Source organism: Camelina sativa, chromosome 19, assembly GCF_000633955.1.
Source record: "Camelina sativa cultivar DH55 chromosome 19, Cs, whole genome shotgun sequence".
In the NCBI taxonomy this organism is placed as follows: Eukaryota; Viridiplantae; Streptophyta; class Magnoliopsida; order Brassicales; family Brassicaceae; genus Camelina; species Camelina sativa.
Window position 1 is genome coordinate 14,370,115 of NC_025703.1, and position 17,224 is coordinate 14,387,338.

A 17,224-nucleotide genomic window follows, 5' to 3' on the forward strand; every position below is an offset into this window, starting at 1 on the left:
GGAATATTCAATAATCTTTCATTTTACTCATTGTAAACCTCCGTAATCAATTCGACTCAACTTGTTTTTTTCTTTCAAAATAGCTATCTAGATCCTCAATTCGAATTTGACGGTGAAATATAAACAATTTGAAATAACAAAAACTAAGGATAAAAAAATTATAGCCTATTAGTCTATATTAACTATATCATTAACCAACAAAAAAAAAAGAGCATAGAACGGATAGTTAATATGTTAGTTAAGGTGAAAATATATTATTATGTCTCATCTTTCGAAGATAGTTAGATTACAATATAAGTAAACTAACGATTATTATATCTAATTGAAAGAAAAATATTGAAACATTATGTAAAGATGATATATAGATATGAAGGATTGATTGAATGAGCATCTTTTGATTAGCCAATCATGATTTTCTGCAAAAGCATTTGGGGGAGACACTGAGAACTTCCGACTGCACGGCTTTATCCTGCTACAGTTGGAAGCTTTTTTACTAAGCATTAATGAATCTCTAACTCTAGCAAACAAATAAATAAAAAATGAAAGGACATNGAATTAAAAAAAAAAACACAAATCCTTTATTGACAACACATAAGTAATAGAAATTTTGAATTACTCAATAAAAGTAATAGAGGAGAAGCGTGAGGAGATTTGATTAAGTTCACGAAAAGCGGTGCAAAAAGAGCGGCTTGGCTTGTGAACTCTAAAAACTCATCTTACCATTTATTGATCGGAAGGTAGGAAAAAATAATAATAATAAGATAGCTAAAAGAGGTGATCAGCTGATACACGTGTGTTTTCACGTTACTTCTTAGCCCTTTTTCGTATTTTGTGGCTCCTCCTCGCTCTTACGTTTGCGTCAAAAGAACTATATACGAGTATTTATTACAAAAACAAGATATGATTTGGAATATTCAATAAACTTTCATTTTACTCATTGTAAACCTCCGTAATCAATTCGACTCAACTTGTTTTTTTCTTTCAAAATAGCTATCTAGATCCTCAATTCGAATTTGACGGTGAAATATAAACAATTTGAAATAACAAAAACTAAGGATAAAAAAATTATAGCCTATTAGTCTATATTAACTATATCATTAACCAACAAAAAAAAAAGAGCATAGAACGGATAGTTAATATGTTAGTTAAGGTGAAAATATATTATTATGTCTCATCTTTCGAAGATAGTTAGATTACAATATAAGTAAACTAACGATTATTATATCTAATTGAAAGAAAAATATTGAAACATTATGTAAAGATGATATATAGATATGAAGGATTGATTGAATGAGCATCTTTTGATTAGCCAATCATGATTTTCTGCAAAAGCATTTGGGGGAGACACTGAGAACTTCCGACTGCACGGCTTTATCCTGCTACAGTTGGAAGCTTTTTTACTAAGCATTAATGAATCTCTAACTCTAGCAAACAAATAAATAAAAAATGAAAGGACATTAACATTTTTTTTTTTCACAAAGCAATTACAAAAGGACAATAGTATCAACAAAAATCCCTTTTGTTCCACGATTGCTATATATCTTTTCGTTCAAGTTTTATCTCTCCGAACGTTTTTAAAGCACAATTCTATTTAGTGACTACGAAATAACGCATAATTGTTGCATAAGCACGAAATGATTACATATGTGAAATAATATGACTTATTATTAATAAGTTTTCTAAAAGAAATACAAGTGATGGTTGATATTTCTCATTGTTAAGTAACTAAAAGAGTAATCGATTCACGTTAGCACGAAATGACTTATTTTGTGTTGGCAAAAAAAGAAAGAAAAGAGAATGCATAGAAATTTGTGAAATACAATCATGTCTCGATAATGGGAATATGGTAGTAGCCTCGTAGGATATATAATAGCCATTGGAAATTAAACTAAATTTCTATTCCTAAATACTTTAGATATTATTAGTTTATCTTTAGAAATGTTTTCTTTAAGACATATTCGTATCTGTTTAAATTAATTTCACTATGTCTTTTTTTTTTTTTGGTCATAAAATTACACTATCTGTACCATATTCACATCCGTAGAGGAACAAAATTATTAAGAATATACATATTAAAGAACTTTAATGCTCCCCTTGCTATACCTTGTGCATGTATCTCTTTCTATATATATGAGGGATTCGCTTGTTGATGCTTGCTCATTTATGACTTCTCAATACAAAAAGCTCCACTCACTTTTTTAAGTTTTGTCTTCTCTAATCCGTCTTCTTCTTCTTCTATCTTGCATGTCTTGCGTCCTTTTATGAACATCTCTTGTAAACCCTAGCAAATCATACAAGGTCAGTCGCTTTTACTTACTTAACCCCACGCATTTACTTACTTAATTAAACAAGACATGCATGGGTGTGTTTGGTGTTAATTAATCGATTAATTATTTTTCTTGATTTAGTTTGAAAAATCATGTTGAATAGACATATACATGTATGCATGGTGAAGCATGTAATTTGCCTAGGTTTGGTGTTAACTTGTTCTACGTGTGTTTTTGTCTCATTTATCTGTTTTCAACTGACTGTGAAGCTCATGGATTGCTTTCACCAGGTCAAGATCGCAAATCCTTGATTAGACTTAAGACGTTTCTGATCAAGCACGAATAGCAATGGATAAAGATTACTCGGTACGTACTATTCCAATTTCTTATCCGATACATATTTTTAATATATATGTCTATATATGTATAAGATTCAACTCCTCCTACGTACTTTTGATATCAGCTTGATTTTCCAATTCCGGTTTCTCTCAGGCACCGAACTTCTTAGGTGAATCTTCAGGCGGAAACGACGATAACAGCTCCGGTATGATAGACTATATGTTCAACAGAAACCTTCAACAACAACAAAAGCAATCGATGCCACAACAGCAGCAGCATCAACTGTCTCCTACCGGATTTGGAGGAACACCTTCTTTTGATAAAATGAACTTCGCGGACGTGATGCAGTTTGCGGACTTCGGTCCAAAACTGGCGTTGAACCAGACCAGGAACCAAGACGATCAAGAAACCGGGATTGACCCGGTTTACTTCTTGAAGTTCCCTGTCTTGAACAACAAGACAGAGGACCATAACCAAACCCAACATCTCATGCCTTCTCATCAAACGTCTCATGAAGGAGGTGATTGTGGAGGAAACATAGGCAACGTGTTTCTTGAAGAAAGAGAGGATCAAGACGACGACAATGACAACAACTCCGTGCAACTCCGTTTCATTGGAGGAGGGGAAGAAGAAGATAGAGAGAACAAGAATGTTACGACAAAGGAGGTGAAGAGCAAGCGGAAGAGAGCTAGAACGAGTAAGACCAGCGAAGAAGTGGAAAGCCAACGGATGACTCATATCGCGGTCGAAAGGAACCGTAGGAAGCAAATGAACGAGCATCTTCGTGTCCTCAGATCTCTCATGCCCGGCTCCTACGTTCAGAGGGTATGATATTAATAAAGTATATTGTTAAAAAAAAAATGTTTATTTGTGAACACATTTAATACTGTCTCCAACTATATTATAATCATAATATATTAAATGTATTAAATAGGGAGACCAAGCGTCGATCATAGGAGGAGCAATAGAGTTTGTAAGAGAACTCGAGCAACTCCTACAGTGTCTGGAATCACAGAAGCGTCGAAGAATACTGGGAGAAACAGGTAGGGACATGACCACGACAACGACTTCTTCTTCTTCCCCCGTAACTGCAGTAGCTAACCAAGCCCAACCGCTCATCATTAACGGACATGTAACCGAGCTAGAGGGCGGAGGAGGGCTTCGGGAGGAGACGGCGGAGAACAAGTCATGCTTGGCTGACGTGGAGGTGAAGCTTCTAGGGTTTGACGCCATGATCAAGATACTTTCAAGAAGAAGGCCAGGACAACTGATTAAGACTATAGCTGCTTTGGAGGATCTTCATCTCTCTATTCTTCACACTAATATCACTACCATGGAACAAACCGTCCTCTACTCCTTTAATGTCAAGGCAAGTATCACTTTTTTACATATAACGTTATGACCCGTTCGTTCCTGTATTTAGATGTTGCAACCAAATTGAGTATATTCATAAGCGAAATATAGATTCACCATCTAATACATGCATGTAATAATCTAATTATCCGGATCACATGTTCGAAATTAATATGAACCTTTATTTTTTTCCAAACAACTTAATATGAACTATGTACTAAGTTTTCATAAATAGACACTAGTCATAGAAACACAGTTATAATTTTTATTTTATTTAATATACAATTTGTTTTTTTTTATAGTATAAGCATAGATTATGAATAAGTATTATTATAAATTATATACGTAGTATCTACAAAATTAAAGGCTAATATGAGGTAGATGTAAAATATGTGTGCAGATTACAAGTGAAACGAGGTTTACGGCAGAAGACATTGCAAGTTCCATCCAACAAATATTTAGTTTCATTCATGCAAATACCACCATGTAAGGTTTCCTATATATCCCCTATTTAAATATTATTTCGAGTAAAGATACTTTTAATAAGTTGGTCACTTAGAAACAAATGTTTATATATGTTGGTTCGATCCATGTTATTCATCCATTTCAGATGTCTTTTCTGTTTATTTGTTTTTTTTTTACCCTTTAGATGTCATGATTATTTCTCTTTGTGTTCGACATGGTCTATCTAATCATCCAGACGTCATTACTAGCTCAATATATAGAGATGTGAATATATATGACTGGTATAATCCCTAGAGTAAAAACAAAAAAAAAATGTAATTGTATACTGACCGTTTCCATGTTATAAATTTCAGATATGTCTAATGTCTTTTGCCTTTTGTTTGTTCTTTTTACCTTTTAGACGTTATGATTACTTTATGTTTGTGCTAGATATGCCGATATATGCTTGTGTGTGTGTATTTTTTATAATTATACTGTGTGACATTTTTATCAAATTATTATGAAGTGCTAAAGGTTGGAAACTATTTTAATTGATCAGATCTGCAAGCTCTAACCTGGGGAATGCTGTGTATGCTTGAAAATAATCACACGTGACAACTTTCGACACGGATTTGTTTCGAATTGAGTGAAGATTGTCATAATATCTCTACATAGCTAGTGGTTTTTATTCTCCAAGCATTTTGAAGAGTGATTTAAGTTTAAGGGAGTGCTTTCTTTCTTTCTTTCTCTTTGCTTTTTTTTTTTTTGTTTTTAATGCAATTTTTATGATGAGTATTTAGCTTGTAATGTTAGAACTCGTTTTATTTACTTGAAACATCTTTGTTATCAAAATTGCACCCAAAATAAAACAAAAAATGCATGAAAAATGGGAAGAGAAGGGGGTGGGGTACAGAAGAGCTATCATCTTCTTGAGATTAGTCTATCAGAAACTGGCAAATATAACGATAACGAAAGAAAAAGAAAATAAGAAGAAGAGAAGTCATTTATTAAAAGTATTTAAAATAGAAGAAAAAAAAGTATTTAAATAGCCAATTTTAATCTTCAAAAATTGACAATTCGGTTAAACAAAGTGACGCTTTTACACTTTTTCAAAAGTAATTTGACTAAAAGTACTATGTGTCAGAAAACAAATTTGTTTAGGAAACTCAGAATGATTGTTGTTTAATCTCTCTCTCTCTCCTCAACAAACACGAAACTCTTGTCTTCATCTTCTTTATTCACAATTAGCTCTAATCCAAGGTCAGGTCCGACACAAACAAACACAATAAAATCCAAAACCATGGCTTGGTTTTCTCTCATCACACCAAGTAGGTTCATGTAAGATCTTGATCGTGTCCAAGTTCAGAGTTCCAATCCCAAATCCGTCCAAAACATGGATATTTTTTATATTCATCGAAGGTAAGCATGAGAAGATAGATGAGTCATCATGCATGAGAAGTAATGGTCGAATTAGGAAACAAATAAATGGAATTGAGTTCGAATTGTTCTATATATGTTTCTCGATCATCATCATCTTGTGCTAAGTGGTAAAAATATTCATTGTTTTGCAAATGGAAAAGAGTATTATTTACATTTTTTTTGTTTCCCCTTTTTTTTTTTTTGTCGTGAGTTGATCAATGTTTTGTACGTAGAATTCTTTTTCTTTTTTCAGTCTAAGCGCACACTTTAATAGGAATTGGGATCGCTTCACAGTCTTTGTTTACAATAGGACCACATTTGATTACTCCTAATCGATTCTTTTTGGGCTAAAAAGTTTGAGCATGTGTATTGCTTTTACACTCTCGATAGTTGAAACTGAAACCGTGCCTCACTAGATGTAAAAAAGAAAATAAAAATAAACATGTTTCTCACCAAACATCTCTTTCCCAATATCCTAAGATTAATGGATCTTTGAATAATGTTGACGTTTGATATTTTTCTCAATTCTACTGAAAAAGCGGTTATTATTTGTAGAGGGTACGTGACAGTTTGTAAATAGAAATCTATTTTACTTTTCGTAAAGAACATGTTTTTCTAAGGATGTCTTTACTCAAAAGAATAAGGTGAGAAAGATAAAATAAAAAATTTACCATTTACAAAGAATATTATAAGAATGAGCAAGAATATGATATTCCTCTTCATTCCTCAAATTTTTTACCATTTACAAAGAATATTATTTCCTCATCATTCTTCTACATTCCTCATAAAATGAGGAACACTAGACCAAAAATGTTCCTCCCTAAAATTGATGAGGAACATATAGACCAAAAGAATTAATATTAAATTTCGTTTTTTATTTTAAAATAAATAAAAATTATGTTTATTAATAATATTTTAATTTTATAATACAATAATATTCATATTTTTCACAGTATATTGGCAGAAAAATATACTTTATACAAAATTTCATATTAAATTAATTTGAAAGCTTTATTTGAAAATTGTATGAATAGTAAAATAAAATTAAAAAATGTGTAAACCATAAATAAAAACTAAAAATATTTTAAATTATATTTTATTTTAAAATCAAATGTAAAATTTATTTTATATACATTAAAAGTAGTATTAGTATTTTATTGACTGATTTATTTAATATTTAATATATTTTAAAAAATATTGTTATTATTTGGTTACCAGTTACTCCCTCCGTTTCAAAATATAGAATGTTTTAACAAAAGCACGCAGATTAAGAAGTGTTTATTTTTTAAAAGTTCAACCAATCAGAAACAATACTGCATAATAAATAATATTAACTTAATCAAAAAGTTGCATAGAAACATGAAAACATCCTATATTATGAAACAAAAGATATCTCTAAAACATCCTATATTATGAAACGGAGGGAGTATTATTTTGTTCTTTCTCTGCATCTTTTCCTTTCATTCCTCAAAAATTGTTTATTCCGTTCCTCATTGTTCTTTTTATTCATTTTTCTTTTGTTTTTCTAATGGTTACCTGTAGAAGCCATAGTAAAATAAAAATTAATAGGAATTGTGGTATTATTAATTTACAATGCGTTCAACTAGTTCCTCTCCTGAAAAGGAAATATTGTCAAAAGAATTTTGGTTAATATGTTCCTTTAGTTACGTTTGTGTAAGTAGAACTGTGGAGTGATTATATCATCAAGATTTTTAATATATACTCATATGAAAAAAACAAAAACACTATGATTAACATAAAAAAGGAAAATAATTGTTAAGTATAGGTTAACACATGTCACAAATACGAATATTATAAATGTTTTATTAACTACATGAACTATTGTCATTACATATGGATATGTATAAACAAACATGAGTTATATATATAACACCATAACCATATAATTATGATATTTTATTTGTCGGAATCCAGTGTTGACCAATATTAACCGGCGTTAATCAATGTTGATCGGTGTTGACCAAAATATTTTTTTTTATAAACAACAAAAATTAACAAAATAATTACATAACTTTACTAAAAGATTATATAATAAAAAAATTTACTATAAAATAGTATAACGAATATACATTTTTCTTTTGTAAATTCAAAAGTTAGTTTTAAATTTTATACCATATTATATCTCTACTATTAAAAGAAAAATCATTTATAAAACTAACCTTACTTTTGTAAAGAATTACATCCAAATGTCATTGGAGTTATGATCAAATTATTATTTTTAAAAGGATAAAAACGAATTTTATATAAAAAATATATGATCCTGATCAAAAAAGAATAAGAGGCTGTTATTGGAGAGGTGATTTCTAAATCCATATAGAATTGTAAATTCTAGAAATCAAAACACATGGATTTTGAAATAACATGTTTTATCCTTGGATTTGAATCCTTCTATTTTACAATTTCAAATCCATTCAAATCCATTTAAAACATAATGTGGATTTTGAAATCCAAAAACAAATCATTAAATGAATAACATAAGATTTTAACAAGTATTTGTAAATCATAGAACCAATAACACATCATTTTGATAAGTATTTTAAAATCAATGATTGAATAACACATGATTTTTGTCTGGATTTCCAAATCCATTAAAATTATAGAACCAATAACCCCCTCTAAAATTGTGAGTACTTAATGTTTTAAATGGAGAGAATATCTGTTTTCCTTTTCAGAAACCTTAATCAATTTAATATTTTCTAAATTTTATTATTTCAGAAATTTTATGAAACAATAAAAAACTATTTAATCCCCAAAACCGAATTTAGATAACACAATATTCCCTTTAGATAACACAATTTTCCCTATAAATATAATACTATACACATCCGATTACTTCATATTTTTTTTTGTTCTGAATTATTATGGTTGTTTTCTCTTCTTTTTCTTAATCCATATAGTCCTAAATTTTTTCTGATTTGTTTTAGTCCAATATAAAACTAAAAAATGCTATGCGTATTTCTTCTTTTTACAACCAGCTCTGTTTTGAGTTTTAGTAAAGATTGTCTAACAAGTAATTATTTAAAAGGAAACGAATATACGATAAAAAATTCTGATGGATATGGGACGAGACAGGAAGAGACCATACTGGATAAGACGATACAAGATGAGACGGAATGAGATATGACAAGAGGAGATGGATTAGAACGTGAGGGGATGGGATGGGACAATGACTTGTTTCCCGTTCCAAAGTAAACACCTTTAGGTTTATTTTTTTAAAATTTACATAAAAATAACGCACATGTACTATAGCACCGTGTTAATATAATTCATAGTCATTTTACGGATTTAAAATTTATATGAAAATATTTTGCCCTGTTCTGTAGCACGGGATACTACCTAGTTTATTATATACAAAAAGGAAATGTATATTTGTTAAATACCATATTATATTTGTTATATACAAAAGGAAAATGTATATTTGTTATAATATTTTGCATTTTTTATTATATACAAAATTTTCCTTTTTTATTTAACAAATATAATATGGTATATAACAAATGATGAGACATATAATATTTTCTTTAAATGTTTTAGCTTAAAAATGTTCATAGACTGTTTATAATTGAGTCTAATTTGTTATATTGTTTTTTGTCGAAGTATATTGCACCTTGCTAGATTTAAACTTTGATTTACCAGTATTTGTTAAATATTTGTTATATAAAAATATTTAATAGCATGCTATATAATAAAATATAATATGGTATACAAATGATATGGAATAAAATTAAAAACTAACTTTTGAATGTATAAAAGAAAAATGTATATTTGTTGTATTATTTTGTAGTAAAATTTATTATATAATATTTTAGTAAAGTTATGTAATTTTTTAAAACTTTTATTGTTTATAAAAAATAAATAAAATTTTTATTTTTTTTGTCAACACCAGTCAACATTGATCAACGCCGGTTATTACCGGTCAACACCGCATTCAGACAAACAAATCATCTGGTTATGGTGTTGAACACATAACTAATGTTTATTTATGCATGTCCTTATGTAATGATAATAGTTTGTGTAGCTCACAAAACATTTATATTGTTTGTAAGTGTGGTTATGTGTTGGTCTATATTTGGTATAGCTGGTAATCATTTTTCCAATATAAAAAGGAGTACATCTTTCTCTTTTGGTTAATGTCGTCGTCATGTGCCACAAAATAGAGAGTACAGTAAAACCTCTATAAATTAATAAGATCAGAACCATGAAATTTTACTAATTTATAGAGGTTTTAGTTTATCAATAAATTAATAAAGTATTAATTTATAAAGAGATATTTTCATTTTCATAGTTTTGAAAAATTTCTGCTAAAAATAAGATATTTTTTGTTATCATTCACATATTTATAAAATTTTCTTGATTTATAATCTTGGCTATCATAATAGGATGCATTCTAATAGTTTACTAGATTATCCAGTTAAAAATGAAGAAGATATTGCGGTACCTTTAAAACTAATTGCATATAAAAAACAATTATCGCATCTATGACTCTCCATAATTTTTATATAAGATTTGAAAAGACAACACTAAAAGTTTTTAATTTAATTAAAAAATTACAATAAACTTTAACTAGAATGCAAATTCAAGAATAGACAAACAACAATAAATTCATATTTCACTAAATTTTAAATATATATATATATATATAAATATTATATTATTATTAACTTATGATATTGATGGACCATATGTTTACATAGAATTTCTAAAAAAATTATTTTATTATTTTATCGAATTGTGTCATTTTTATATCGATCTAACTCAGAATTGTAATAAATTATTAATTTATATCAAGTATTAATTTAAAAATATTAACTTGTAGAGGTTCTGCTATCATAACATCGGTGAAGTTGTTAACACTTGAACCCATATGAGCCTACAAATAAGTAGTATTATACTATTATGAAATTCTTTTTTTATATTTTTTCCGTCTAAATGATATCTTTATAAACTTTGAGACCAAGCGTTTGACACAAAACAAGGGATTGAAAACAATCATAATACAGGAGGATATCAATTCGACTAATATGAATTTGGAACTATTCCAACCATTTCACTAAAATATTGAGAAATACCCTAAAATAGCACTAAAACAAGTTTTATGGACAACTATAACATATATTACATAAATTTCCAAAAATAGCACTATTTAACACATTAAAATATTTAAAATTAGTTTTTTAGATTTTTTTTTTAGGTTTGGGTTCTCAATTTCACATTTAGGGTATATTTTTGAGGGATAAGGTTTAGTATTTTGAATTTAAAATTTAATTTTAAAAGATTAATTGATACTATTTTTGGAATTTTAGAGATGTTGTGCTAAGTTTGGAAAAAAAAACTTATTTTGGTGTTATTTTTGAGAATCTCTCTAAAATCTTTGGACATGTACAATTTGATGGGTGGTTACTGGAACTAAGGAATAGTATTTTTATCGTTTTATTTTACAATACAATAAAAAATTTTACGAAATTGTTGAGTATTCTTTAAATATTATAAAACACTAAAGAGTTTCTTTTGTTGTAAGAATTTAAAATAAGAAATATCCTTTTCATTTAAGACGAAAAGATTGGATATTTTTTATTTCCAAACTAGCTAGTTATCAATTTACCTTCTTGTCCTTTGCAGTTTTATATCAAAGAGGCATAAGTCATACCAATATATGGATAGAGTCGTCAACAAAGATTTAACCTACCAATTTCAATGTGATTTCTATATTTAAACAATCACTACTACATTTATGTTATATAATCTTTGTAATAAAGTCCAAATTGAACGAAGGAAAAAGTCTAGAGACCACTAAGTTAGTGGCACTGATCTGTACAGATACCACAATCACAAAGATTACAACTTCCTTTTTGGTTTCTGACCTCTCACAAAAACCCAAGATTTCGATCACCAAATCTAGAAACAAACCTAAACTTTCCACTTTCATTTACATTCTACTTTAATTACGCAATCATAACCCATACATAAATCAAATGAAATAAAGTAATAAAATCTAGTTTGACCAAAAAAAAAAGTAATAAAATCTTCACCAGAATATCTAAAATTAACTAAAATCCCATTGATCTCACGACCTTGTTAAATAATCCATTTCCTCCATTTACAAATCAGAAGCTGTAATAATGGGAACTCATCGACTCATCATTGGTCTCGTCGCTCTTTGTTGTTTCTGTCTACCTCATATAATTGAAGCTAAACCATTCGGTGTATACCAGCAACAAGTGTTCGTGGATCAATCAGGCCATGGAAATTTCACGACAATACAAAAAGCTATCGACTCGGTCCCAACTAACAATCGTCATTGGTTCTTTATCAACGTCAAAGCTGGTCTTTACAGGTCAGTGTAACCACACTTTTATTGACTCTAAAATGAAGTTACATATGTTTTGTAATGACGTTATATATATGTGAAGGTGCTTATGTAGTAATGTTTTCTCTCTGTCTTTTTGTAAATAAAGAGAGAAAATAAAAATACCGTATGAAAAACCGTTCATAGTAATTGTGGGAGCTGGGAAAAGATTAACGAGAGTTGAATGGGATGACCATGACTCGGTTGCACAAAGCCCTACCTTTGCTACTCTCGCCGATAACACCGTCGTTAAAAGCATCACTTTCGTCGTACGGTGATTTTATTATATTTTGGCATTTTATCTTCAGATATTATTCTCTTTATTAGAAAAAATATAAAAGGTTCCCTTTTTTTATATAGAATACCTATAACTTCCCTAGCAAGGGAAAAATGAACAATAACCCTAGAACTCCAGCCGTTGCGGCGTTGATCGGTGGCGATAAGTCGGCTTTTTTCTCGGTTGGGTTTGCTGGAATTCAAGATACCTTGTGGGACTCGGATGGCCGACACTACTTCCACCGATGCACCATCCAAGGCGCGGTCGATTTCATCTTTGGTAGCGGCCAATCTATTTACCAGGTAATACGTTACATTCTTCATAAAATAATATTTGGTATTTTAATTAAATGTTTATAATAGGCCTGATAGTATAAAAAGACGGCGAAAATATATTATTAACTGTAATATCTCATTATTGAACTATAATTAGTATTTATTCGGGTATTGTTGAATTGAATAAAAATTATGTTTTGGTGGGTTGTGTAGAGTTGTGTGATACAAGTGCTAGGTTGGGTGCTACAACCGGGTCTAGCCGGTTACGTAACGGCTCAAGGACGGACCAACCCTTACGACGCTAATGGATTCATCTTCATCAACAGCCTCGTTCATGGAACGGGCATGGCATTCTTGGGCAGACCGTGGCGCGGCTACTCTCGAGTTATTTTTTACAACTCGAACCTGACGGACGTGGTTGTTCCTGAAGGATGGGACGCATGGAACTTCGCGGGCCACGAAAACCAACTGACGTTTGCAGAACATGGATGCTACGGAAGTGGAGCAAAGACGGGAAGACGTGTGAAGTGGGTTAAGAAGCTGACTGGATCTGGCACCCAGAATTTGGGTGATCTCAGCTTTATTAATCGTGGTGGATGGGTTGAAGATTTACCCATCCCTGCTTGAGCTCTNTGCTTGAACTCTCCTTTGCTTCTAGTTTGTTGTCTTTTTTAGATTTCTTTTTTATTTAATTTAACCAAATCTAGTAAGTTGTTATGCTTTGTGTCCTTTTATCTTGACATTGACATTCAAAATAACAAAACATTTCAACGAGCTTGGTTTTAAAATTATCCTTTTTTAGCTAGCAAACTTAAGGAAAGGTTTTGTAAAACTCGTGAACCCTAACATAATTGTAGTGCATCGTTTTGTTGGATACTTTGGGTTTATCCAACAAAGAAGGCTTCCTGTGGGAAAGTGAAATCACGACATCTCTTACCTACGTCCAGTAAAAAATTAAGCTGAGAATTCATAGTTGAAAAATAGGATCAAAAACAGATTATATCACGCAATTGTCCTAGTTTAGCGACATCAATGATGGTCACATTATATTAGCGATATACCGTTCTAAGATTGTATATGGGCCTTAGGGAAAGAAACAAAAAAAAACTTATTTTGCGGTCCATTAGCTTAACTTTTTAATATATTTTTTTTGTAGTTGCTAATTTTTTTTTGGTTGCACTACACATACCTATCATTGCTTGTCGTGTTTGATTGATAAAGTGTAATTATTTACCCAATTCGAGTAAAGTTGTATCTGTTTATGTTATCAAAATTTTATTTGCTTTTCTATGCTGAGTACGGTTTTAGTTGTTTAATACTATATAGTATATAGACTCTGTCAAGAAATAGTTTTCACAAAATTGAAAATTTTGTGAAGACTATGTTAAAATTATATAATTGTCCCAATTTTTTTTTTTGGTTCATTCAACATATTCGACCGGCCGAACCATTTCAACTACACTTATCATCGCATGGATTAAAATTGAGTCAACTGAATCTTTTGGTTGTATAATGTAACTCAACTGCAGTCATATAAATATATCATAGTATTAATTAATCATGTTAAGTTATTAACCTTACTATTTTCAATTGATCATGAAACACAAAAGCATGAAACAACCCCTTTTTTTTGTCTGTCATCGACACTTACAAATAAAAATACCGTACTAGTTAATAATACTCTAAACTAAAAGATATAATATTATTCACAAATCGGCGAAGTTGGTAGAGACATGAATATATAAATACGTTGAAGCCATGTGTTTGACTCAACTTGTTCAGTTGTTATAATTGTATACTTTTTTCTTCTTTGTTTTTGTTTTATTCTACTTTTATCAAATCATGTATAATATTGTGTCAAAAAATTCCAAAGAGTTGGTAAATCAACTTTATTAATTATATTTTGACTTCAAACTATTAAAATGAATGATATTTTACTGATGATAGATATTATTTTCTTTCTTTTTTTGGTCAAAGATAAATGTTATTTATTTTTGGAATTGATAGCTAAGAAGAGTACTTAAGATTGAAAAATTAGAATTTTGGACAATTTTTTTTCTAAAAATATCCTAGCAGTATAAATAGTTTATGTAAAATTACCAGCACTTACATGTATGTACAAGATTTTGTAAGGTTAAATGCAAGTCTTCGAAAAACTATTCTAAAAAGGAGCTCAATCAATCTTCATCATTTTTAAAAATAAAAATCATATTGTTTAGAAAGGAAATATATATGTATTGACATAACCTTTATGATTTGTTTCATCCTAGTTGAGTTTTAAAAATGTTTCGATACTTCTTTAAAATAAATAATTCGTTTTTCGTAATTACGAATTCGATGCACGTATATATAATACTATTTGTAGTATATATTTTCCAACAACTAAAGGATTTTAAATGTACAAACAATTTGCCACTTGCCAGTCATGTATTCATGTTACTATTAGTCTATTATATCGTCCCGGACGTTCAGCATTAACCGATCAAACCGAACCGAATAATCTGATTTTTTCGTTTATTGGAGCAAACTGAAGTGAATAATCTGATTTTTTCGTTTATTGGAGCAAACTGAAGTGATTGAGTGTAATCGTTCGGCGTAACTGATTTGAAGCATCGATTTTCGGTTTGGTTCGGTTCGATAATCAAACCGATCGGTTTATTAGATTCTGCAGCCATATATAAGCCTAACCGTGATTTTGTTTCTCTTTTTCTTCCCCTCTGCCTCCTGCGATTCCGAGAGAGAGAAACTTCACCAGTTCATCTTGTTCTCTTTTTCTCCGATCTAATCAATAATCATCATCACATATCTTCTTTTTTATCAATTCACCATCTATTACATCCTCTTTCATTCTCTCAAATCTCAGTCGTGGTTAAGATATATCATTTTCAGATTCAACCTTTAACCACAAGATTCTTAAGGGTAAGCTCTTATTCTTTCTCCTTATTTGATTCTTTGATTCTTCGTTTGATTATTTGCTCCATAAGCTCTTCCTATGTCACTCGATAACATCGATTTAGAGAACTTTAAGGTTAGAATTTGAACTTCGAATTCAGAAATTATTCATTATGCTTGGGTTTGTTACTTTGTTTAGGGTAGTAGTGTTGTGTTTGTCTTCCTCGTTGTTGTAATACCTAAAATGTTGTTCTTTGTTGTTTAATGATTTTATTTTATTGGTTTATGTAATCGATTTTCATGTAATTTTGATGATGGCAGGTGAAAAAATGATACCCTGGAACCGTCGATCTTCGCCGTCATAGCTCACTGCAGCTGAACATCATCATATCTCTGAAAACCCTAATGAATTTGGGCTTGTAATTTGTTTTCAGATTCATTTAGGTCAATTATCTTAATCTTTTTTTTATCTATACTAAGGCCATTATGAATTTGGTGGTTTTTTTTGTTAATTTAGTCCATTAACATAATTTTTTTTGTCAATTCGGTTTAAAATAACCGAACTAAAAAAAATCAGTTTAAATTTGAAATTGATTTAAAATCTAATAACCGACCTGAATAAACCGAGTACCAATCGACCCAAACCGAATTTAATTTCAACTTAATTCGGCAAATTTTTTTAAAAACCGAATTTTCTCAGAACCGAACAAACCAACCCGAATAACCCGAACACACCCAACGCCCATAACGACTATTATATATTATTAGTGTGGACGCATGTTTCACAAATGATTCTTTAATCAAAACTGGGTTGGTGGATAGAGATAGTTTTAGTATTTAAATACATGATTTTTTTGCTTTCTATGTTAAGCATTTTACTAGACGATAATAAAATTTAGTAATTACTATAATTATTATTCTTCATTTCAACTACATTTAATTTTACTCGGCACCTTGCACAATATGTTTATTATAACAACACTATAAAACTATGATATTAGTAGATATAAAAAAATTTAACTACTTTTATTTACTTTTATAAAATAATTTAACATCGGCTACATGTGTATATGTATAAGAATTATTTGAATTTTTTTTTGTCTAATTATGTACATTCAAGTAGCATTTTTAGCATTTCTTGAGAAATTGTTTTTTTTTTCTTTTAAGTTTTACTCTATGCGCTTTTCATTATGTAGAGTTACATAGTATTTTTTTGTCAATGAACCTATTTTTTTCATACCGTGAAAGAAACTTGATTAAAATAAATTTCTTTTCATTTTATTTGATGTTTTCCTTTTGGCTATTTTTGTTTATGTTTTAAGAAAATATTATTTTCTCATTTTTCACCATAGACGAGCTTTATGGATCATTTTTCATCATAAACTAAGTAAGGATGCAAGAATGGGACGGTAATTTCACAACAATACAAAAAGCTATCGATTCGGTCCAAACTAACAATCGTCTTTGGTTCTTTATCAACGTCAAAGCTGGTCTTTACAGGTCAGTTTAACCACACTTTAATTGACTCTAAAATGTAATTACATATATATGTTTTGTAATGACTCTAAAAAGAAGGCTTACGGAAAAAAGA

The 17,224-nt window shown here is 29.8% G+C and overlaps 2 protein-coding genes across 3 annotated transcripts; both read left to right on the top strand.

Annotated features, from left to right (window-relative positions):
• LOC104766325 (transcription factor FAMA) lies at positions 2,151-5,238 on the top strand. Of its 2 annotated transcripts, none has more exons than XM_010490192.2 (6): positions 2,151-2,298; positions 2,537-2,633; positions 2,760-3,431; positions 3,541-3,975; positions 4,360-4,445; positions 4,963-5,238. In XM_010490192.2, the coding sequence occupies exons 2-6, from the start codon at positions 2,616-2,618 to the stop codon at positions 5,000-5,002; spliced, it is 1,251 nt and encodes a 416-aa protein (XP_010488494.1). In that variant the 5' UTR covers positions 2,151-2,298; positions 2,537-2,615; the 3' UTR covers positions 5,003-5,238. The 2 variants fall into 2 exon arrangements, with proteins under 2 accessions (XP_010488494.1, XP_010488493.1); XM_010490191.2 differs by having other exon boundaries at positions 2,558-2,633.
• Positions 11,963-13,368, top strand: LOC104767816 (probable pectinesterase 29). The gene is made up of 4 exons (XM_010491788.1): positions 11,963-12,177; positions 12,299-12,458; positions 12,550-12,768; positions 12,955-13,368. The coding sequence occupies exons 1-4, from the start codon at positions 11,963-11,965 to the stop codon at positions 13,366-13,368; spliced, it is 1,008 nt and encodes a 335-aa protein (XP_010490090.1).

Bases quoted from the DNA above. Each gene is read 5' to 3' on its own strand.
- LOC104766325 (XM_010490192.2), top strand. The intron at 3,432-3,540 runs GTATGATATTAA...TGTATTAAATAG, and splicing joins CCGGCTCCTACGTTCAGAGG to GGAGACCAAGCGTCGATCAT. The intron at 3,976-4,359 runs GCAAGTATCACT...ATATGTGTGCAG, and splicing joins TCTACTCCTTTAATGTCAAG to ATTACAAGTGAAACGAGGTT.
- LOC104767816 (XM_010491788.1), top strand. From the start codon at position 11,963: ATGGGAACTCATCGACTCATCATTGGTCTCGTCGCTCTTTGTTGTTTC. The intron at 12,459-12,549 runs GTACGGTGATTT...TTTTTTATATAG, and splicing joins TTAAAAGCATCACTTTCGTC to AATACCTATAACTTCCCTAG. The intron at 12,769-12,954 runs GTAATACGTTAC...TGGGTTGTGTAG, and splicing joins GCGGCCAATCTATTTACCAG to AGTTGTGTGATACAAGTGCT.